This window comes from Rhinolophus ferrumequinum, chromosome 12, assembly GCF_004115265.2.
Source record: "Rhinolophus ferrumequinum isolate MPI-CBG mRhiFer1 chromosome 12, mRhiFer1_v1.p, whole genome shotgun sequence".
NCBI lineage: Eukaryota > Metazoa > Chordata > Mammalia > Chiroptera > Rhinolophidae > Rhinolophus > Rhinolophus ferrumequinum.
In genome coordinates, this window is record NC_046295.1 from 42,678,752 (window position 1) to 42,703,095 (window position 24,344).

The window sequence follows — 24,344 nt, forward strand, 5'->3', positions numbered from 1 at the left end:
GTACCCATGGGTAATAGCTACGATGAGCACAGGCTACTCAATAAAGAGGCAGTGGACAAGACAGGACAACATCCTTCTCAAGATTTTGCAAAAGAAATGGAATTATTTACTACCAACTCCTCTCCCGCCATGACCAACGCTCTCCAACTGGAAAAACTGAGTTTCTGAGTCTGTTTTATATTAAGTAATCTGAATAAAACAACTTCCACTCAACTATCAAATTTCTTAAATGAAAAATTTCAATGTAGTAAATGAAAAATTTCAATGTAGTAAATGAAAAATTTCAATTGCTAAATATGTAAGCATGATGTTAGAGTCTGTAAAATAAAGCACAGATTTCACCCACTACCCAAAAGTAGAGTGTTCCTATGAAATCTTTCGTAAGCCAAAATGGTATAAAGCAAAGACACAATTGCCATTAATTTATACGGAGTCAATTTTAAGCATTCCCAGACCCAAAATTCAACACACACAATGTCGTTATTTCATTCACCATGATCGAAACGCTGACTTATGCCTAGTTCTACACTAAGCAAAACACCCTTACAAGTTCTCTCAGGCTCTTCTGATACCTTAGGACATGTCTTGCTAATTAATGCACAAAATACATGGAGATAAAGCACAAACGCTCATAGACACAGGTCAAAGCTCTGTGGTTCCGAGGAAGGAGCTTGGGGTCACTCTTGCTGCTTGGGGTGCACACTGTCTCTATAAAGGCACGACTTGCTGCCAAAAAAAAAAAAGCTGAATACTTTTCACATTTATTTTCATTAAAGCAAAAAATCCTCTTTGGATTTCTTTTGGTTAACAAAAAAAGGTACTAATGACGTTCTTTCATAAAAGACATTAGGTTGGTGCGGTTTAAAAGGTTGAAAATAATTACAAAACCCACAATTACTTTTGTACCAACCTAATAGTATAACGGGAACTTTGGAAACGTGCAAGAGACCTGTATATATGGAATTGTAAGTTGGCTTTCTCTCTTTAAGAACCATTTGCCTTATGGAGAGAAAAAAAGAGATTAAACCAATTTGGCTGTAAAGCAAATAGGTACCAAATGAAATATGCTTCTCCAAAAATATTCCTTCTCTTCTACATGGAAATTAGAACGCACAGAGGACACAGAATAAGAAAATGCTCCTTCCCCAATCATACGAGAGCTGAGAATTAAGTTTGTGAACTTGTTGCACCGATGTTGCTAACCTTTTTTTGGTATCAGAGGGATTATTCATTATGAATTTGTACCAACTGGACAAACAGTTAACCAAGTTTACTATTTGAAAGTCTGCTGAAAAGGTGTGAAAAAGTTAGACAACCTGAACTTTTCCCCAACAATTCATGGCTCTTGCATCACAACAATGCACCAGCTCACACGGCACTATCCGTGAAGGAGTTTTTAGCCAGTAAACAAATCACTGTGTTAGAACACCCTCCCTACTCACCTGATCTGGCCCCCAATGACTTCTTTCTTTACCCGAAGATAAAGGAAATATTTAAAGGAAGACATTTTGATGACATTCAGGACATCAAGAGTAACCCAACAACAACTGTGACGGCCATTCCAGAAAAAGAGTTCCAAAACTGCTTTAAAGGGTGGACTAGGCGCTGGCATTGGTGCATAGCTTCCCAAGGGGAGTACTTCGAAGGTGACCGTAGTGATATTCAGCAATGAGGTATGTAGCACTTTTTCTAGGATGAGTTCGCGAACTTGTCACACCTCATAGCCATTATACACTGGTTGGCACTTAAACTTCAGGCAGTAAGGAGAGATTAAAACAGACCACTCATAATGTGCAATGTCAGGGGTGATACCATCCCGCAACCCCCCTCCCCTGCCAAAAGGCTGTGATGTATGAGAGACCCACTCAGGCAGGGCAATCTGATTTCCTTCTATGGTAAGAGATGAGGCCACAGTCGAGGAAGAGCAAATGTGTACCTTCTCTTGATTTCTCTATTCCCTTTTATACCAACACAAATGAAATACTGAGGTCAAATTCAGGTAGAATATTTTTGGCTTTATATCTTTTAGGTAAGTAAACAACAAAGTAATAACCGAAGACCTGGAATCGACTGGAGATTCACATTGGAAGATGGACTGTGGAATCTTATTGTAAGAGGTTAATCTGACTTTCCTCTGAGAACGAACTGCATAGGGTTACAAGTTCTAGAAGATGGAAAAAAAGTTTAAATGATCTTGACCTTGGAAGGATGTTCCCACAGAATCAGGATGAAATTCAACAGGAAAAGTAATCTCAGCAAATTAAAAAAAATCCATGCAAATACATGATAAAGGGAAATGCAAACATGCAGAAGACTTGACTGTCTGCAGCTCACAGATGACCAAAGGTGAAAAACAAGGCTAGAAATGTAGTACTGTATTGAAAAAAATAAGTAAGAACAATCAAGGTACTGGTAGACAAAGCTACAGAAGCGCTCACACTCAAAATTGCTATATTTCTTGAAATGATTTATTAAGACAAAGATTTCTAAAGTCACATGTATCTCAGTTCAGGAGAAGATGCAGAAATATTATCTACTCCAACTTCATAAACCGTACCTCAAGTGTTGGGTTCCATTATGAGTTTTCTTAAAGAAAACAACTAGGGTAAGGACTAGATTTTATTTCTGCCTTATGAGAAACGATGGAAGGAACTCATAGAGTTTCATGTAAAGAAGAAAGCAAGCCCCAGGCATGTCATAACACTAACTTCAGTTATTTGTAAAAGTAGATGTGTTACAGTGGGTTCCAGAATCCCAGTGTCCCCAAGAGAGGGAAACCAAAACTAGCTTCAGGACAGATTTCTGCTCAGTATATGAAAAATTTCTAACAAACATGGATGACCAAAGAGAATTAATTCCTTTCAGGGGATCAGGTTCCCACCCCTGAGTGTACAGGGGGAAAAAAATGACAATAAACTGGGGGATATTATAGAGATGGCTCAAGTATGGGGTGCAAGCTTGGACTCTACAGCACATTGTTAAGTGAGATTCTATAATTACAACTCTATGAAAGACTTCACATGTGTTAATTAGAGTCATCAAGACTCATAGAGCATACTACCTGGAAAGAAGGCAAAATGCTCTAAACAACCAATGAAAATAACTTCCTTTCTGTACCTCAAAATGCACAAAAATGGGGGGGAAGGTAGACAGAAAACCTCATGTATGTTAATAACTGCCAAGGACTTACAGGCCAGAAGCAACACAAATGGACCAAACAGAGAGAACCCAGCTGGGGGTCTGCTTATCTGTTCGTAAAATAGTGCCCAGTGTTGGCGGATGCAAGTGGCAAAAGTTCTAAAAGACCCACTGGTTAAGAATAAGTAACACTGCATTGGAACTCATACACCTATACTAGCAGTAGGGGAGCCAAAAAGGACTAGACAGCCGACGCATTCCCCTTTTCCCTCTGGCCTGGCAGGGTGAGCGGCTGAAAGCATACCCACTTTGCAAAGTGATCTAAAAATGTGGAGAAATATACCCGATAGATGTACATTACAAAAAATCCCATAAACAGTGAGGCACCATTCGGAACGATTTATCAAAGTGGCTGGCTCACCCAAAAGCGGAGCAACAAATGGACTGGTTATAAAATACAACAAAATTCAGAAGCAGCAAAGCTCATAGACTGAAGCTGCCCACTGCCTCAGAGCCCTCCCACCTACCCCATTCAGACAACTAAAGAGCTAAAAATAGAATATATACCTTCATCTCCAGCCCTCTAGCTCAAGTGCTTAGGGAAAAACGCAAATAGTCCCAGGAGAAATAGTGAAGGAAGTCAACGGACAAACAGAAGGACCACACAAAATTTGGAACATTCCTAAGAGAAAATTAAGACAAGGCACAGAACATGCAAAAAAGAAAATGAAGAGAACACTCTGGAAGATTTACTATAGGAAACAGAAGAAAACACAGAGTAGAATTGCTTTGTACTATCAAGAAAATTGAAGAAAATGTGGACTGTTTAAAATGAAGTATTAAAAAACAGAATAAGGTAGAAACTGTCAGCACTAAGAAAAAAATAATGATACTGCAGAACTTTAAAATGAATATGAAGCATCAAAATCATATAGCAGGCACTTCAGTCATTCAAAACCTATTTGTTAGCACTTGACATTTATATGCCAAACACTGACAAATCAGTGCTGCAGATAAGACATTGGAGCAAATCACACAAGGCAAAGAATGGAGAAATGAAGCAATTAGAGGAAATTTGACAGCTTTGGTAGAGAAACAAAAGAAATACAACATATGAATGATTGGTGTACCTAAAGAAGAAAAAATTCTTGTGGAACAGAGACAATATTCAGTGATAAGTAGGGGGAAATCCTTAAAATAAAAGAATACACAGCTGAATGGGTTCAGAGTGTTTCGGGATAATAAAGAGAAAACACTGAAGCGAATCTGGTAAAATTATTAAACTTCCACATTAAAGAAAAAAAAGGTCCAAATAGAAAAAGTGAATCACAAAGAAAAAATATTCAGGCTGACTGCAAACGTCTCATCAAATTTAGATGTCAGGAAACAATGGAGCAACATTCATCATGGAGAAAGCAATGTGGATAGAAAACAGGTGTAGCCCAAGAATTCTATACCCAAGCAAGTAAGTCACTGTATGTTAACGCCACAGAAAGGCATTCTCAAAAACACGAGAACTCAGAAAATATATCATCCATGGACCCTTTGTGAAAAATATCTAAAGGCATAATCCAATCAACTCATAGTAAATGAAAAATAAAAAAAAATATACAATTAAAGAAAATGAGAGAATATCTGGTGATAGGCATTTATTTAAACACAGAATTAATACCAAATATGTAGTTTTAATTGCAGACATGATATAAAAATACTAAATTTTCTGAAAACTGATTAATATATAGGTGATGCACAACAAAAACACTTGTGTGTCTTTCTGTAGGCTTTACTAGAAACGATTCCCTGTGATTATCATAGGTATTGAATATGAAATCAAAGGATTAAAAGTTTTTAAAAGTATGAAAATAAATTCACATGGACTGCAAGATCAAACAAACACTAATTTTATGCCAGCAAAGATGAACAGAAAACACTAAAGAAGGAAGGAAAAAGCAAACCATTCCAGGATTAAGAGAGTAGATACATTGAATTTGAACTGTCAGGAGGCTATAATCAAGGAGAGCAGAACAGACAAATTGTGGATTAAAATTATGAGCATGGAAACGATCCTGAATACCACGTAAACCTCTCATTCCATCTGACACAATATCTTTTCTATATTCAAACTAAAGTAATTTCAGTTTTATGTTCAGGCTTTCAATGACCATCAGTAAGTTACAGGGACAAAGTGCTACCTTCAGAAAAATGTCCTTAACCATGGAAAAGTCTATGTTGTTCTCATAGGAGTTTTATCATTTGATACATTCAGCGTTGTCTCAAAGAGGACGCTTAAAGAAAATAAAATATAGGGATAAAATAAAATGTGTTAATACTATTAGTAAACATTAAGATTTAGAGAACTAGTTTAAGTCTGGTATCGCTAATTTGTCTATAATAGACAGGAATAAAAAAAATTCAGAACATGAAAAAAAAGCACAGAATGGAAGTAATATATATCAGGTGTTGGTAAATTATATTCAGAGTGCCAAATTCAGTATGCTGCCCATTTTTATAAATGTTATTTGAATATAGCCACAGCCATTCATTAACAAAGTGTTTATGGAAGAATTGAGTAGTTGCAACAGAGACCACATGGCTTGAAAAGTTAAAAATATTTACTATCTACCCTTTACATAAAAAATTCCCCAACCCCTAGTAATAGGTGAATAAATTTCTCCACTGTGCATAAAAAGGACACAATAAATACTATTTCCTCTCTGAAGCTGATAAACTGGGAAACATAACTTGAAGAATACTACTAAAACTTATACAGACTACCAAAGTAAAATTAAAAGCAGATTACGTAACTTTCAAATGATTGGAAGTAGAACATACAGCAAAAAATCCAATACAAACTAAATAACAAATGAAGGAGAGAGGTAAGAGGGAGGAAGAAATGGTGAGGGGGAGAAAACTGCCAGAAATCAATAAAAGAATCAGAAAACATAAAATGAAAAGCAAAAAAAAAAAATCTATTATATGAACAAGTGTAAGCAGACTAAACTCACCTACGTAAGGAAAAAAACTCTCAGGCTGAGGTTAAAAATAAAATAAAAAAAAAACCCTCTGAGAGGAACAATAACAAAGATTAAGAATAACTGAAAATAAATGGAGAAGCAAATGAAAACAAAAGGACCATATTAATACCCAACAAAATTGAATTCAAGATATAACAGCATTAACTTACATAAAAAGATAATGTTATAATGAGGAAAATTTCATTCTTATGGACATTTTTTAGTTACCTCAAAAAAGAGTACTTACATATATAAAGCAAAAACTTCTGGAAATAGGAGTAATTGCCATAAACACTAGAGTTGTGGAATACTTCTCAGTACTCAGCTCAATTCTCAGTACTTGGCAGAATCACAACATAATATAAATAAGGAGATTTACCATAAATATAAGCAATAAAAATAATACACATATATTTATGTTTTTATTATACTCATATATACGTACATATTTTTTTATGTATCCATAGAATAAAAATCGACTATGTAAAATAAACTCTAAAAAGTAAAAACATTTCAGACCACATTCTCCCATCAAAGTGATATAAGATTAGGAATAAATAACAAAGGTTGATAAAAATTACACTTGGAAATTTTAAACTACCTTAAACAACCCTGTTTCAGAGATAACAATTAAAATCATAATTTTAGGGGCGGCCGGGTAGCTCAGTTGGTTAGATCACAGTGCTCATAACACCAATGTCACCAGTTCGATTCCCACATGGGCCAGTGAGAAACAACGGTTTGAGCTTGGAGCTGAGACCCTGGTGGGCGGCCGAGTGGCTCAGTGGTTGGAGTGCAGTGCTCGTAGCAAGCACCAAAGTCACTGGTTTGAGTCCCACATGGGCCAGTGAGCTGCGCCCTCCATAACTAGAGTGAAAATAACGACTTGACTTGGAGCTGAGCTGCACCCTCCACAACTGGATTGGAAAAAAAAACAACAACTTGACTTGGAGCTGACGGGTCCTGGAAAAACACACTGTTCCCCAATATTCCTCAATAAAAAAAAAAAAAAAAACACGTAATTTTAGAATATCTATAAAGGAATGATATGAGCAATACACAGAAAAATTCAAAGCTTAAACACTTAATTCAAATCAAGAAAATATGAAAATATATAATCTAAAAATTGTAATTCAATAAAATAGAAAAAGTACAACCAAATAAACCTAGAGAAATTGCAGGAAAGTAATAAAAAGGCAAAAACAGATTATTAACAAGGATGCTAAAACCATTCAATGGGGAAATAAATAACAAAGGTTGAAATAAATGGTACTGGGACAACCAGATACCTACTTGTAAAAGCAGCATCAAGTTGGAGCCCTACCTCACACCATATACACCATACACAAAAATCATACCATATACAAAAATCAACTCAAACTGGATCAAAGACCTAAGTGTAAGACCTAAAACTACAAAACTCTTAGAAGAAAACATGGAGGTAAAACATTGTGACCTTCAATTGATTTAGCTATGGTTTCTTATATATGACACCAAAAGCACAAGCAACAACAACAAAAATAAATAAATAAATTGAATTCACCACAATTAAAAATTTTGTGTTTTGGTACAATTTTTCACATAGCCAAACCTGTCATATAATCTTATCAGTTCCATTTTCTTTCTCCCTTGGAGACTTCTATCCTAGGGCATGGTCCATTTTCTAGAAATATCTAAGTTAATAAAGTTGAAACTAAAAGTGCATTTTAAAAAACCTAAACTAAACAATAAATTGAGGCATTAGCTATTTTTGTAAACAGGCAGTTTAGAAAATAAAAGACTGTATAATAGAAATTAATTCAATACAATATAAATAAATACAATATCTTTTTTTGTGTGCCCATTAGATTAACAAAACCCTAATGATAGCTAAGATGAACCAAACAGTCACTAACATTAACTAGAAGTGGGAAAGCAAAACAATACAACATTTCTGAAAGGCAGAGTGGTGATGTGAATCAAAATTTAAAATAAGCCATGGATCATTTGTCTGATGATCCAACTCTGAGGAACTTATCTGAAGGGGTAATCACACAAGTGCACAAAAATGGATCCCCTATGATGTTCACTGTAGCACTTATATATATATATATATTTTAATGGAAACAAACTAAATATTCATTAATAGGGATCAGGTGTAAATAGTGGTGTGCTAGCAAATATTTAACAACTAGTTCTGCCAGGAGAGGCGGGAAGCCCTGATTTGTAGCATTTGCCAATTTCTATGGTGAAGATATTCCCATCATGGCTGATTTCAAGCTACCAAAATGAAGTAACTGAATGCAGAATTGAAGAGAAATGTGTACAGTTGGCTTTCATGAGCAGGTGCAAGCCAGCTACAGCACACTACTGTATGATTCAAAATACACTGGAACAAAATAAAAATACATTGAATAAAAAGCCAAAAATATGACGAAAAAGATTTATATTAACATAGCAAGATATCCATTACATATTACTGGGGAAAAGAAAAAGCCAATTACAGACAGAAACATGTTGTGTAATCTATAATACTGTGAACTTATATGTGTATTTCATTTTCATTTTGAAAGAAAAAGAATCATGCAACAGTGATGCATAAAACCTACATTCAATTTGGTTTTACCCATAACAATAGCAGAATGTCTGGCTTTCATGGAGTATCTAAAGCAGATTAAGATTTTTTTTTTTTCAGATTAAGATTTTTATTTCAAAACAATAGCAAAAGATCAACAAATGATTTGGCTTCAAAGTAATTAAAAACTTGTGTATTAACGCAAAACAAAAAGAAAAACAATAGACTGGGGTTAAGTTATTTACAGTAAATAATAAAAAGGTTAATTTTATTTGTATGTTTGGAGCTCACAAATAGGCAAAGGAAATAAAGAGACAACCACAAATAAGAAATTCAACTAGAAACAAACATATGGGAAAATACTCATTCTCGCTAGTGATCAAATAAATGCAAATTTATAATTATGTGCCATTTTTGCCTACTAACTTATTGATACTCTCATATTGCTCATGATGTTGCAAATTGTATACAATCATTTCAGAAAATGTTTCAGGTATGTGTAATCAAGAGTGATGTAAATGTTGGGGCAGCCACATAGTTCAGTTGATTAGAGTGCCAGCTCTCAAAAACAAGGTTACCAGTTCAATTCCCGAATGGGATTGTGGGCTGCACCCCCTGCAACTAAAGACTGAAGACAGCGACTGGACTTGGAGCTGAGCTGCTGAGCTGTGCCCTCCAAAACTAGATTGAAGGACAACTACTTGGAGCTGAGGGCCCTGGAGAAACACACTGTCCTCCAATATTCCCCAATAAAATTTTTTTTTTTTAAAATAGTCACAAAAATGTTCAAATTCTCTAACCTAGAAATAATACGTATATTAATCAATTCTAACAAAAGTGTATATATGATTATTTAAAAAATGTTATTTCCACCAAGAACTTCATCCCAGCATTATTGTGAAAATGGAAACACTGGGAGAAACCTAAATGTCAAAAGAAAAGAAAAGAAAAAGAGTAAGAAAGCAAATCAATGTATGCTCTCTAATCAATTACATAGCAATTCCAAATATTAACTTGAAGTCTATATAGCCACAAAAAAATAACTTACAACCTAATGTTAAATTGTACAGTATGACTAAACCTATGCAAGAAACAAAAATAAAACAGACGAGAAAGAAACATACAAAAAAATCATGTTTCTTATGTTATATTGGTACATTCTGAATAAATTTATGAGTGTTTTAAATCCTTTTTTCAAACTTTGTATAAGAAATGATTGGATTATTTGTAAAATTTCATATTCACTGAAAACAAAACATAAAAAAAGTTATTAACATAGAATGGGCTGTCATTCTTTCAAAGGCCAACATTAAAATAATGTATTTCTTGAGAATGTAAGAAAATTCTTAAGTGGAAGAAAATAAATGCTTCTTGACTCAAACTTTTGTCTATTAAATACAATAGTCTTTCTCACTATTAAATTTTTTAGTATTTTAGAAAGCAACTGTACCACCAGAGGATATATATCTCACTCTATTTTATTCCCAAAAGAGAATGAACTACCATATAAATTCAGGCAGTAGTATACTGCTTGAAGATACATTATATATAAAGGAAGAATATTTTTAACAGAAAAAAGCAATCATTGTGTGACCCTGTGATTCAGTACTAGGGATGCACAATGCATTAATTAATTCTGGGAAGGATACACTGTAACTTGAGTAGCAATTCACAGACAGACTCTAGGGGTTTAGAAAAACCCTAGACAAGAATCACTGTTCCCATAATAAGCATGGCCTGGAGTGGAAAGCCCGACTGAAAATGTGTTTCTTAAAGAACATAGCTCATGATTTTCCTGAAAATATATTTGGAGTCAAGATTTCCCTGAAGAAATATTAATGAAGTCCCATGATTTCCTCCATTAAAATGCAACCCCTTTGCCAAGAATTGTATGGATAGGGAAATATAAATTGTTTATCCAGAACTGATCTAGCAACAGACAGGTTAGGCATCTTCTCTCACAGAAGATGGGAAACTTACGGGATTTATCATTACAATGGTATGTGCCCAAAATTTTTCAGTTATTTCTAATGTGCTTTGGATAACATCTTAGATATGACCCAACATATAACAGGAGAAACTAGAATTTTCAGAGGACATCCCAATCATAAGTCCTTGAACACCTCAAGGCACTTCCATCTCCAGAATCCATGTCTTACCCAATTTCCACTCCAAGAGGAACCAGTATAATCATAATTCATTATTAGTTCTTGACCCATTAGGAAGTGATTGGGAATAAAAATACAGAGGTTGATTTCAAGTATCTTTTGTTTCAGCACTCCCTAGTTCTGCTCTCAAATTATGCAGAATTATTGAAATGATCCAAAATACATTTGCCTACATTATGAGTCAAGAAATCCTCTTAAATCAATACTATCATGGACAAATGTAGCCCATTTTGAATGTTGGTCATAATTGGAAGTAGATTTTAGGGACCTTGAATAATCTGAGAAAAAAAGTCTACTCTCTGAGCTTGGATGTGATTGCCCAGAAAGTGAACAGCTTGTAAGAGAACACAACCAACAGATAGGGAGGGGACTTTCTCAGCTAAAAATGACAAATTACTTCTAAACAGGTGTACCTCGTTTTATTGCGCTTCACACCTTTATTGTGCTTCACAGATGTTAGGGTTCTTTTTAACAAATTGAAGGCAAGACCCTCTATCAGAAAAAAGATTACAACTTGCTTCACTGCAGTACTTGCTGTATTATGGCCGTCTCCGAGGTATGCCTGTATTACATGCTTCCACAGGAGTATGACTCCACTTGGTAAGAATATCTCATGATACTACTTATCTCCTTATTGCCTTGGGCAACTGAAAGGCACTCTATAGTAGAAGGAAGCCAGCCAGGTGAAAGCAGACTTCCTAGACCAGGACCTCTCAAGAGATTCTAATAACGAAATCACCAGATTAGCAGAGTACTCAATACATAATAGATGTGTCTGTATCACCTTAAACAGCTGACAGGAAAAAACAGGGAGGAGCCATGTTGTAAATTTTCTTTTAATATGTGAATGGGTTTTCTCAGGACACTGCTTGACATGAGATCTGGGCTTAGTCTATCTCACCACCTCTGGGAGCGAAAGGACAGGAGAGAGCACATAAAACAAAAATTCCTCCCATATAACCCAGACTTCTACACTTGCTCACCTCCCTGCCCACGATCTGGGAGAGGAAGGAGAGGAAGGGCAGGGTCGATGTGACAATGATAAAGACACGCGGTGGGGCAGTGCGCTGACAGGAGGAAGCTGCATGGGCCTGGCTCTTCCTGATCAAAGCCACCACGCCAGCACACAGGGCACCCCTCCATTACTCCCCTGTGCACCCCTGCAGCGCCTAGTGAAGGCACGGCTGCAGCACCCCAACTAGCAGCACTCCCTCCGCCCCACCAAGCCCCACTAGACCTCCCGTTACTCTTCTTCGCCTATGACTGTTCTCTTTTTCCCCTGCACCTGTCCAACTCCAAATCCGAAATCAAGGTAGGTGAGCCTGAAGCTGATAAGATAATGAGAACCATGAGCCAGCAGCAAAGTAGGGGTCGAGGAATGCCAAATGCCTGCCTGGCACCGCCAGCAGACCTGGGTCTTCTTACAGCGAGGCTCTTTGATCAGGAAGAGCTATGGTGAGAGTCTAGCTGTGCTTTCCTTGGTCATAGAGCCCCTCCTCCAGAAAGCAGACAGGAGACACAGAAAGTTGCTTTCTTCAAGTTTCTCTGACCGTGGCCATGACAACTGAGGGTAGTTCAGAAGCCAGAGCAAATATATATGTACATACTTTAAAACAAAAAAAAAAGGATGCAAATTCCTTACTCCGTGATATGGCTATGTCCACCATTAGCTGTTTTTCTGGTTTCGATGAAAGCCCCCAAGACAAAAATGCTCCCAGTAACGCACACTGTCATGGGAGAAGAAATGGACACAAAGGGTCCCTCCAAGAGTTACATGGGAGGCCCTGGAAAAGGGACCTCCTGGCTCCAAATACAAAGCAGCCCCCCAACGTGCCCCAGTAAGGTGTACACGGCATTCCCAGTGCCCAGGCTCAAGTGGCCAACCTGCTTTCACTGAAACTGGCAGAAATAGCTTGGGCTTCAGAGATTCTCTGGAAGCGAGTGAAAAGCACTGCTTAAAGCCAAATGAAACAATAAACAGAAAAAAAAAAAAAAAAAGCAGTGAGTCACAGGTAGCTGCCTAAGGGAATCTCAGAAAACACCGAGGCCTGAGCAGGTCAGCCTGGAGCACAGAAACTCTCAGGCTCCATCCACTGCTGGGCCCCCAGGACGCGGCCCTTCCTGCAGGAAGCGAGACCCACGCTGATATGACAGGAGGCTTTGGATACCCTTCGCTGTGAAGGCAGTGAAACTATCAGCAGCTCGGCAGGCAGCAGGAGAGGCCGCTCTGCACGGACTCTGCACGGACTCGCCAGTGCCTCCTCCTCACTCAGGCTTCTTCCCCAGGGCGCTGGGAGTTATTCCCAAAGGGAAAGGGGGAGCGGAGGGAGAGCAAGGCTGGGGGGGGGGGCAAGGAGGAGCCCACCAGCCCTGGCAATGCCTCCGCACTGGACATCCGATCACTCCTTGGAAGGGCTGGGGCCCCTAGCACAGAGGTGAGTTTGGGCAGAAATAAAGCTGCAGAGGGCAAGCAGAGCAAGTTCCAAAACTCAAACGGCCCTTAGATTTGGTTGGATCTCTTTATTCTACAACTTTCTATAGAAACAGTAAAGGAACAAGATAAACACCCCCACTTTAGTTCAGAGAGGTAGGGCAGGAGTAGTTGACCACCTTTCAGTCCCAGGTTTTAGAAAAAATAGACATACCGAAACCACTATGCAGACCCATTAGGAGTGTTTAATTATTGAGGTGAAACTTGCACAAAGCCAGTCTGCCATGGTTTTTGCATGATTTACCAATTTTCAAAAATACTGTATCACAAGTGTTAGAGCGACAAGAGTTAAATGCTTAACAAGTATCCTGGCATTCTTTTAAGGGCAAACTAGGAACAAGAATTAAAGTCATCCTGTATTATTAGAACAAGTAACAGGAAATGGGTCAGCTCTTTAGGACAAGAGAAAAATTGCATTTGCCATCTGCAGAAATAACATGATATAATGAAGGAGCTCTGAAAAGCATAGATCCTAAACTATCAATTCACATGGCAAAAAAATATCATGGTATCTTTACCTTAAAAAAAACAAACCAACCACCACACCTACTCTGACTGACTACGTATAACAAAAGCAAAGGTCCCTGTTGATGCCTTCCCTCCTAATTACCTATATGGAAATACAACTAGATGTTTTAAGGCTCTCAAGTAACTGAGATGGGGACGTGCAAATCATTAAATGAGGAACATGCACTATTACTTAACACAGGCCTACAAGCACCTTCTCCCCTTCCAGCAAATGCACTGCATCCTATTTTGAAACCCAGTGGCCCATGATAGATTATCTAGCACCAGCTCACCAACTCTCTGCTGGTAACCACGAACAGATCTCAAGTCCCCGCCCTCTACAACAGGAAGGAGAATTTTACATTTTGTTCAATGACAACATATTTTGTTTTGCGGACCAAAGTATTGCTAAAGAAACTTTATCATCTCCTAAAAGTACATTCATAAGTGTCTTTCTTTTGATGTATTAAAGCACCCAACTTCCCCTCTGATCAGCTCACAGCCAAATGTTTGAAAGCATCAACTTAGAAGTTCCCTAAATCTTAAAGAAAAGCACACACCGGAAAATCTAAGGAACCTCTCCTAGCCTTTGGTTAAGGAAGCTGTGATGAGAGAGTAAAACGGGTAGGTAGCATTCACGCAGACTTTTTTGGGGAGTAATGGTGGGGGAGTGGGCATGGGCTGCAGCAAACAGTGTAAGACTGGATAATGGGTGGGTAAGACACTGAAGCATTTTGCTATAGAAACAACTAGGCAGCTGCTGTTACCAGGAAACATATGGAAGACGCCACCTATCACCCTGCTGCCTGCCTCTTCAGCAAAAGAAAAAAGAAAAAAGAAACAAGAAAAAATTTTAAAAGACAAAAAAAGTTTTTAAAACATAAAAAAGCAGCAAAGGAAAAATTATATTTCAATTTTTCTCACAAGTGATGGGCATCAAAAAAAGTAAAATTCTGGAAAGAGGCAATTAATTCATGATTTCAGTTCTCCAAAGGAAAAACACAAGGCTATCTCTTAGAAATAGACATGAACATGTTTCTAAACATCAGTATTCACTGCCTGCAACAGAGCCAAAAACTCTCTCTAGCTCTTTTTCTTTAATTTGTGGATCAATTATTGCTCCCTTCTGTGAGGTGTCAGTAATATAATGTATTAATAATATTCTAGTTCCTAACTGCACCACAATCCATTACACACTTCCTTGAAACTACTTTGTTTCTAAAGCAATCAAATTGCTCACAACCCAAGATTAATTCTGTAATAAAGGTGCGTGGAATTTTCAAATTTCAAAGGGCTGTGTGTGGAACAGTTTTCCATTCAAATTGGTTGATAAACACCATTGGCTTTCCAACCAGAAACAATATGAGAATGTTCAACTGAATCATTCTTGCTAGAGAATGAATGAGAAGCAGGCATGGAGACAAAGACGATTTCGATTTCATCTTTAAAACAGAATTCCTTTTACTGTGTCCCAGGTGGCCCATGAAACAGCAAACAGGAGTGGCAAATGGAGAACATATGGATGACACCCATTAGAAGAAAGCAAGAAGTTTAAATTAATTTCCTCCAACTGCTCTTTCTTTTGGGAATCCAGCTGCCCACCCTGCACCAACCCTCCTACGCTCGGCTCCATCCCCATCCCCCAGTTACTGACAACTGAATCATTGTAAGTGGAGCAAGGCATTGTGCTACATTGAGATACAAAGAAACAAGCGCCATTATCTTTGCCCTCCGGGAGTTACCAATCTAGTTAGAAACCCAGGGCAAGTGGTCATTAACAATTTCTCACAATTAAAGGCAAAAAATGATACAGTCCAAGGAAATTATATATACAGAGAGTGCCAAAAAATGTATACATTTTAAGAAAGGAAAAAACTGTATTAAAATTACACTGATGGTGACCACTTTGAGCACCTCTTATAAGTGCAGAAATCAAACGTGACTCATATTCATCTTTTGCTATCAGTATATATTGAGCATTACAATTTTTTTCTTTTCTAAAATGCATATACATTTTTTGGCACCATATACACATATGGAACTTCAAGAGTTCAAGTTCTCAAGATCATCTGCTTTTTCCAGTTGTGTAATCCCCGAAAAGCCTTCAGATTATTTTGTCTTTTTCTTTGTAGTAAGAGCCAATAGAAAAACCAAAGCCAGGAAGAACACTCAGAAGGACATGTTAGTCCAGAAGGACATGTTAGTCCGAGGGCGTCAACTGTGAAACAAGAAACGCAAAAAGTTCTTTGTAGCCTTTCCTGTTGGCAAATAAGAAATGAGGAGTGTCTCCGGTAGCACATTGTCTTGCACATAATAGGTGCTTAATATTTGTTCATTTGACCAGCATTCTGTATGCAGCTGTTTCTTCTTATGATATGCTTGGTTTAAAAAAAAAAAAAATTAGAGAAAATGTTTATTTTCCAATAACTAGCAAGTGTTTGTTGAATAAATGAATTTGAAATCTCTTCATAACTTTATTTTAAAATAACACTCATCTTAATCTTAAAATTGAACCTAAAGGCTTTTAACAAAATATTCTGTACTGATTTCTGAAATTATGGCTAGGTATAAAGGTCAATCTCAGAGCAATTTAGTGAATTCAGTTTTTGGTTCTCGGCACCGCAATATGCCAAGACTTTTTGTTTGTAAAGTCCAGATTCATGACCACCTAGGGTTTATGAACTCATTTCCGACAGCATGTTTAGGTCCTTTTTTTCTTGTTACTACATTAGATGAGCAATCATACACAGTTTTTACATATCAGTAATGTAACAAATCAAAGATGACTGTCGAGCAACTTCATAATTTTATTAGTAACAGCTGTTCACACAAAACAGTGTTTGGACCTGATAATAACTCTTTCTTTACTGTTTACTCCATTCAGCAGAACAAGAGAAAACTTTCACTGTTTACTGTAGTCAGTTATTGACACAGATTTAATTACCAACAATCACACATTTTACCTTCTACTGCTATTTCACACTTCCCTAAGATTAATTCTGCAAAGATCTTAACATTGCTTTAAAAGCCATTATAAAAGTTTCCTTTGAAAAAAAGTCACTGCTCTCCCCTTAAACTAGGAAATCAGACTTTAAATTTGATGCTACATATATTTGTATTTCCCTCAACCTAAAACATAGTCTGGAAGAAACAGAGTCCCTGGCCAACCTTAGGGAGAAAGCAACCCTAACCTTAAAATGGTTTCTCTCTCTTCCAAAATGTATCCTTTGAGCTCCTCACTTCCCCCTACAATACCCAATCAACATTTTCATTATAATCAAGAGAATTAATAACCTCCCCTTAAAGAAAAATTAGTATAAATGCTAGAATAAAATCATTCTGGGAAAATCTTGTTTATTTCTTTTCAAACATAAGTTTGCCTAAATCATAAGGAAAAATGTGTTTTTTTCTGCTAAACTTAGCATAGCTCACAGCCTCACAAACTGCAAAAGCTGTTTCAGGTCCTTAAAAATTCATCTATAATAAAAATAAGAAGTACATTCAATAGGCATCTCTAAAAATTGAACATAAGCCATCTCTTATAAAGTGCAGCTAGGGTTTTTTTTTTTTAATGGAAAAGAGGCTATCAAATTTATTTGTAATAAACAAAATGGTTACTAAATCATTCTTCCGTTCTCCTTTCTAAACTTATGTAAAAAATATCTGAAGAGATATACACTGAATATTTCACTGTACAGAAGAGTTTTAATTTGTGCCAAAGTTCCCATATGAAGAAATAACATACAAGTACAGGATTGACAGTTAATATGGCAGATCTAGATAATGAACTTACATGGTTCAATGCAAAAATCTTACTCTGAAAGGCTTTGTTATATAGAGTCAGAGCTACAGTTTTGATTTGTATGAGGGATGCTCCCACTTCACTCTTCAAACATAAATTACAAGTACTTTGTTTCAAAAGAAAAAAGAAAGAAAAAAGAGGAAAAGCATCCAAATAAATCCTGACATTTAGAAATATATTCAACGCCAGGAAGCTCAGAGTAGCAAAAATAAAACCGGTTTGGTCTTAAAGCAGCCTCATAAACACCGCATTTTGGTATTTCCAGGGAGCTGCTGTTCTTAGGGCTGCTTAGAGAGGTGCTTTCATCTGTGGTTCTGGGTAGCCATGCTAGACAGCCACTAACCTCTAGTTAATTCAGGCAATCAACATCCCCATTCTTCCCTCCAGTGAACCCCACAGAGGGATAGGGTAGTGGGGTGGGTGCTTTTCTCCAGGCCGGTGGGAATGAACTCTCCATATAGTCTAAAAATTTGCCAGAAAATTCCTAGTCTTCCATGTCCCTTCTAGCTGTCACCGTAGTTTTCAGTACAGATGGACAGCTCTCAAATTAAAAATGTTTTACCTGCCATTCCTAAAATTGAGTATTTAATCATTGTGGTTCTCCTCATGTCGTGGATAAGTAAATCATAAAAGTGGGCTTGATTACCACCTGTATTCTAGAGAATTTTAGAAAATCCACTCTAATGAGTGTATCGTGGAGAAAAGTGGATGGCTAATGGATGATAAGGTTAAAACTAGCTTCTCTACACGACAAAAAGTAATCAAGACATGGAATGATTTTTTTTTTCTTTAAACTTTCATATTGAAAGCATGAATGTTAGCATTCTCAAAAGCACCCAGCATAGAACTGTAATACACTGGCTCGATACGCGACGTTACAGCTGCATTAACACTTCCAATCCTGGAATGCATCCGTATTCAATTGGCTCAGAGTTACATACAATTTTTAAAAAGAAGAACATGATTTTATTTGGCACAGATTAAAAACATTACATATCCCCCATGTCTCTATAATTCATTCATTATTTTATGGCCACGATTTCTATCAGGAGGACCATAAATAAATTTACTCATTCAACAAATACTTATTGAGAGCATTCTATGAGACAGATACTGTGCTAGAAGCTGGAAATTAATAGTGAGCGATGCAGGCAGAATTCCCTACCCTCATAAGCTTCCAGTCTACAACAGGAAGAAAATCTACAGTTACACATGTCATTAAGTTAGAAGATCAAGAGCATACATTCTTCCATCGAAGACTGGCCTAAATTACGTCTGTTTTCAAAAGGTGGAAACCATTCAATAACAAAGGTTTGGTACATCTTCCTATTTGATGATTAAGATCGAAAGAGTCAAGACTTCAAAAACATGTAAAATCAGAACAGCTAAATAGGATAAAAATGTATCTTCAAGGAACTGAAAAAAATTTCAGCATGACAATCCGTGACGAAGCAGGCATTCAATGTCACTTGGTTTTATACAGAGTAAAAGACACTGATGCTAAATAGTGTGACCTACGTATGTACCATCGATAGAAATATTTTACTAACATTCATGAATATTAATCAATTAAAGGAAATATGTTCCTTACACCTAGAAAGTATACAAAAATTTCAACCAAGTTTATTAATAAAGTGTCCTCTTGCATATATATGTAGAATACAAAGTTTTCCCTGAGGTGTCAAAGAAAATAAACACTGATGTAAGTGAATTCAGAGGATGAATAAGTTAAAGGAAACAAGAAAAGAATTCATCGTTGAATATGATATATATGGTAGTACGTTTCTGGGTTCATTTTTTAAAAAGAATAAAAATCAAAATACTGTACTGTGGAATTTGGAACAAATTGGCACAATTGCTGGATATGAATAAAAATAACCCAAATTTTAGTGCCATATTTTCATCTAGCACTATTTCCATGTCTAATTTCTCCATACTATTAATATAAAATTAAATAATTATGTGGACTAATGAAAGGTCCCCTGCCAAATAAATCCATTAAAATGGCATCATGCCTTGAGCTAATTATCTACTTTGAAAAGAATTTAATCTGGAATTTCATTTAAAAATAAGGGTGATTCCTCAATTTAAATATTTAAAAATATTGGTGAATCGTTAAACCGTGAAAGGGTACATCCCTTAACCTCCTTTGGTCAGGTATCACTTAAATGAATGAAGGCACCAGAAGACTCATCTAAGGAGCCCGTCAGGAGGTACTCAAAGGAACCCCTTCCCAATACCTGCCCTGATTCACATCGACCATCATTTATCTCCTGGACTCAAAAAATCATGAAATGCCCATACACACAAACCTACATTTAGCATATATCATTAACTATATAAATAGCATAGATATTACAGTAGATTTGTTACAAAAGCAACATACTTAGAACATGAAGCAGTAGCAAATGTTACATGATGTCTAGGCATCACATTTCTAACAGCAAGTTGTATCATTTTTAAATGTTACCAATGAATGTAGGTGCTAAATGAAAGTCATATTTTTCTACCACTTCTAAGAGGCCATATTTGGGGGCCGGGGTGGGGCTTGTATTAAACCCTACTCAACTATCTAATAAGAAAAAAAAAAAATCCTCCCCACTGCCAACACTTAAGCAGTAAAATTGTTTTACTTTATTTTTTTTCTCATGCAATTACTTGCAAGTTCATTTTTTTAAAGCACAGTATGTTATTTAAATACACAGTGTGCAATTAAGCATCCATGTATGTGTATTTCCCCAAAAGTCCTCCTCCTAGACATTGAAACCTAGGCCCTCAAACAGATGAACCCCCTGGGCTCTAACTCATAGCTCCTAGGAACCCAGAGCTGTCACATTTCAAGCCATAGGGTTGGCTTGAGAGCCCTCACCACCCAATTCACAGCTAAACAGAAACATGTAAAGGCTGTAAACAGGGAAGGGAAAAGAGAAAAACCGTTAAGTCTAAAACACATGCTTTTGCCCCCTTAATCATGCACCCAAACACTCTATACATTTCTCTTGCCCTCTCTATTGTCTTCTCAATCATGATAATTCAGAAAACATTCAACTACATTTTCAGCCAGTAAAAGCAGCTCAAAATGAGAATAAAAATAAAAAAATAAAAAGATCATTTTCCCATAAGAGTTTACCCTGCCCTGCCTTCATTTCTGAAAGCCCACCTCTTTTATCAAGCACTTTGCCTTCTGTTCTTTATAAACATGTGCACATTTATCTAATCTGCTTCAAAATGAAAACATAAAGCATAGCATGTGAATTAACCATTTGTAACTATTTGTGATCATTATATTTTGTTCCTTCTTTAAATGATCCAGGTACATAAGCAGTTCAGTCCAAAAGGCAACTGATTCCTTGAACCAGGAGACTGAATGCTCAAGATAAGAAAACACGTTTCTCAAATCCGAATTGACAATACAATATTCTTTTCTTCCAGAAATGTCTGAGAAACATATTTATTATACACGTAAATATCCTGAACACGAGTGCAGGCATTTTTCAGGCCTGTTACTGCAAAGCTGTTTGCTCTTCTTACCACAATAGCTCAGAGTATGTTACCCTGGCTTGTATATGCGAACCCTGATGGCTGATTCTGAACAATCTCTCAGAGATAATAATCAACAGAATTCCTAATTGAGAACCAGCATTTTCTTGCTAACTTAGTGTTAGAGAAGAACGTTGAGTTTTTTTGGTTTTTTTTTAGAGATTAAAGGGAAATTTCTTGCTGTACACTTCCCGTTTTCCTTCCAGTCCAGATTCCAAACATATTAAAATGCTGTCCGTTTTAAACAAAAGGTTTCTATTTGTCTCCATGAGAGTAATTGAGAGGCTGCACTGGTTTTCAGTAGTAACTATTGTGAATTCAGGCCTACATCTGGGTTGCCTCATTAAACAAAAGATACCCGTCGCTGTCAACAACCACACAGCACAACGCTCCCCTATCCCTTGCCTTTTTATCTGGAAGGAATTTTGCAGACAAGAAACACGCCTGTCACTATCCACTGGTCAAGAAACTCTTCTGGGGTCCGTCCTTTCGTTGGTCTGGTGGCTAGGGAACAGCACTTGTGTGACACATTTGTGCTTGCCTCCCTGCCCCCCTAATACATAAGCCTCCTTTCTTTGGAGGGCCAACCACTCGCCTCTCTCATCATCACTCCTTGAAGAAGCCAGCTGTGACTCTGCCCACCACCGTTCCACCATTCCCTCCTGACCCCAGAATGCACTGATATGGATGCACACAGGCCACCCCCTAGTTGCCCTGGCTCCGTTCGCCACCCTCGGGCCACACACACAGCTAGCTCCCCACTCCACCACCCACGGGGCGCCGCGGCCACGACACTGGAAGTTCAACCCCTCTTTCCACCTTCCCATGCCTTCCCCCGCACCCAAGTTATTTGCCATTTAGGAGATGCACGGCAAATAAACGCGCACCCCGAATGCACGGCCTTCAGGGGCCGGGGGCAGGGCAGCCCGACCCCTCTGCGTGTGTGTGCGAGTGTATGTGTGTACGCGCGCGCCCGAAAGGGTGCGGGTGGTGGCCGGGGGCGCGCCGGGGGAGGGTAGGGAACAACCGCGGGCGCCCTGAGGCGGGGGCCGCTGGCGGCGGCTGCCCGGGGGGTTCGGGGGTGGCTGGCGGGGGGCGCCGAGGTCCGGGGAAAGGGCCCGCGAAGGCCGGCCCCGGGCGGTACTCACCCAGCAGCAGCAGCTTGAGCTCCCGGCGAGCGTCCCGCTTGTCCCTGCGGAGCTGCCGCTCGATCTCGTCGTTGATCCTCCGGGCTTCCTTGGCCTCCTCGCTCAGGCAGCACGCCATGATGGACTCCAGAGTCATTCTTCCAAAGTGCCTCCGCTGCAGCCCCGCCGGCACCCCCTGCTCACACGCGCGCACACACACCCTCCCGCCCTCGCTCCCCCGAGGCAGCGGTGGCCGCCGAGCCCCCGCCGCCCGGGCGCGCGTCCGGGACTAGCTCGGGGAACCGCCGCGGTGGCCGCGGCCAGGGCCGGAGCCACCAGGTGGAACGGGGGTGCGGCGGGAGCAGACGGCTGGGCCGCCCGCAGGAGCGAGGCGGGGCGGGAGGCGGCCGCGGGCGCTGGTTCGGGGTGCGCGCGACGAAAGGCCGCCGCTCCCGGCCTTGCTCAGACGCCCGGGCTTCCTTCCCCGGGCACGGGCGGCTCGCCTCGCCCCCCGCGCGGCCACCGCTGCCGCCGAGGCTCCCCTAAGCCCTGCGCCCGGCGGCGAGAGCACATCCACCGGGGCGTACGCAGCGAGCGGCCGCCGATGGCTCTCTGCGCCCGGCGCGCCCGCTCTTGGCCGCCGCTTAACACGGCTCCGGGCGCCCTCGGCCCTGCCCGCGCCCACCGCCCGCCGGCTGCCGCGCGCTCCTCCGCCTCCGCCTCCGCCTCCGCCTCCGCCAGGCGCCCACCCCCGGCCCCGATTGCCAGGCGCGGAGCGGCTGCTCAGTGCTCGCCCTCCCCCTCGCCACACACACACATTTTCTTCTTTCTCTGAACTGGAGCACAGATCCGGGAGGGAGGCGGCGGCGGCGGCGGCGGCGGCGGGAGGAAGAGGAGGAGGAGGAGGAGGAGGAGGAGGAGGAGGAGGAGGGAGCGGGCGCAGGAGGAGGGAGCGGGGAGGCGGTGCCGCCCGGCCCCTCCTGGAAGGCTCTCCTGGGCTCGCAGCCGCCGCGCGCGCCGCCCAGTGCGGCTCTCGCCTCGCCCGCGCTCCTCCCGGGCTGGGCCGGCCCTGGGAGCTCTGCGGGCGCCTTCCGCTCCCGCGCCCTCTGCGGGGCCCGCGGGCGCCGCGGTCACGGCCGCCCCCGGCGGAGGGCGGGGTCGGGTCTCCCCAGCTCAGCCAGGGCGGCCGCCAACCTGCCGCTGCCCGCCGGCTGCCCGGGCGTGGTGAAGCAGGAATATGGCGGCCTCTGTCTCCCTTTCAGCCCACCAGCCCCGGAGCGCGGCCTCGGCCCTCGGGGAATCCTCAGGATTCGGCCCCGCGAGCCCCCTGCACCGGCTGTCACCGTGGACACCCTGCCCAACTCCCCGCAGGCGGCCGCGGCGCTCGCGCCCCCCGCTCCTGGACAGCACAGATCTGCTGGCGCGACCCTCTGCAGCCGCTTCTGTATTCCTTCCCGTTCCTATTTCTATAACGCCATTCGGTTAGAGAGTATCTCTGTCATCTCTGACCCCAGTTCAGTAGTAGAAAATCAGATACACTCGATAGTGGAGTGTGACGGAGGAAGAGAAGTAATTGTCACTGGTTCCCGGAGGTGTGTGTGTGTCGGGGGGGAATTAAAAGGTGAAACTCTCCCCAGTTACTGGACATAGAAATGTAAATCCTGAGCAGAAAAATGAAGCTGCCGAAGTTACCAAGAGCTTCCTGATATCTTCCAAGTTTTCACGCCATTGAGGTTGTTTTTGTTTTCTTACAAGCTCTCCTCCTGTTTTTTAAAAGGCACGTGATGTTTAACAGCCAAGTAATCGAATTTACCCTTCTAGGCCGAGATTGAATTATGGATGTCTACTGGGAAAATGCAAAATAACGTGAAAGAAAAGGAAAGAGTAAAATAGAAAAATGAGAAAACCAACATCGCCTCAGCAAAATTTTATTCCAGTATTTTGTTTTCCACTCTCGATTGGGGCAGTTTACTTAAAAATGTTTGCATATTTTGTTGTTACAT

The 24,344-nt window shown here is 40.0% G+C and overlaps 1 protein-coding gene across 1 annotated transcript in view; it reads right to left on the reverse strand.

Annotated features, from left to right (window-relative positions):
* Nucleotides 1–22,720, reverse strand: part of LOC117031869 (guanine nucleotide-binding protein G(q) subunit alpha) — a 278,997-nt gene extending 256,277 nt beyond the window's left edge. Inside the window, exon 1 of the mRNA XM_033122716.1 lies at nucleotides 22,363–22,720. Coding sequence (XP_032978607.1) covers nucleotides 22,363–22,498 — 136 coding nt within the window. The 5' untranslated portion in view covers nucleotides 22,499–22,720. The remainder of the gene's footprint in view (nucleotides 1–22,362) is intronic.
* Between the last annotated feature and the right edge of the window lie 1,624 nt (nucleotides 22,721–24,344).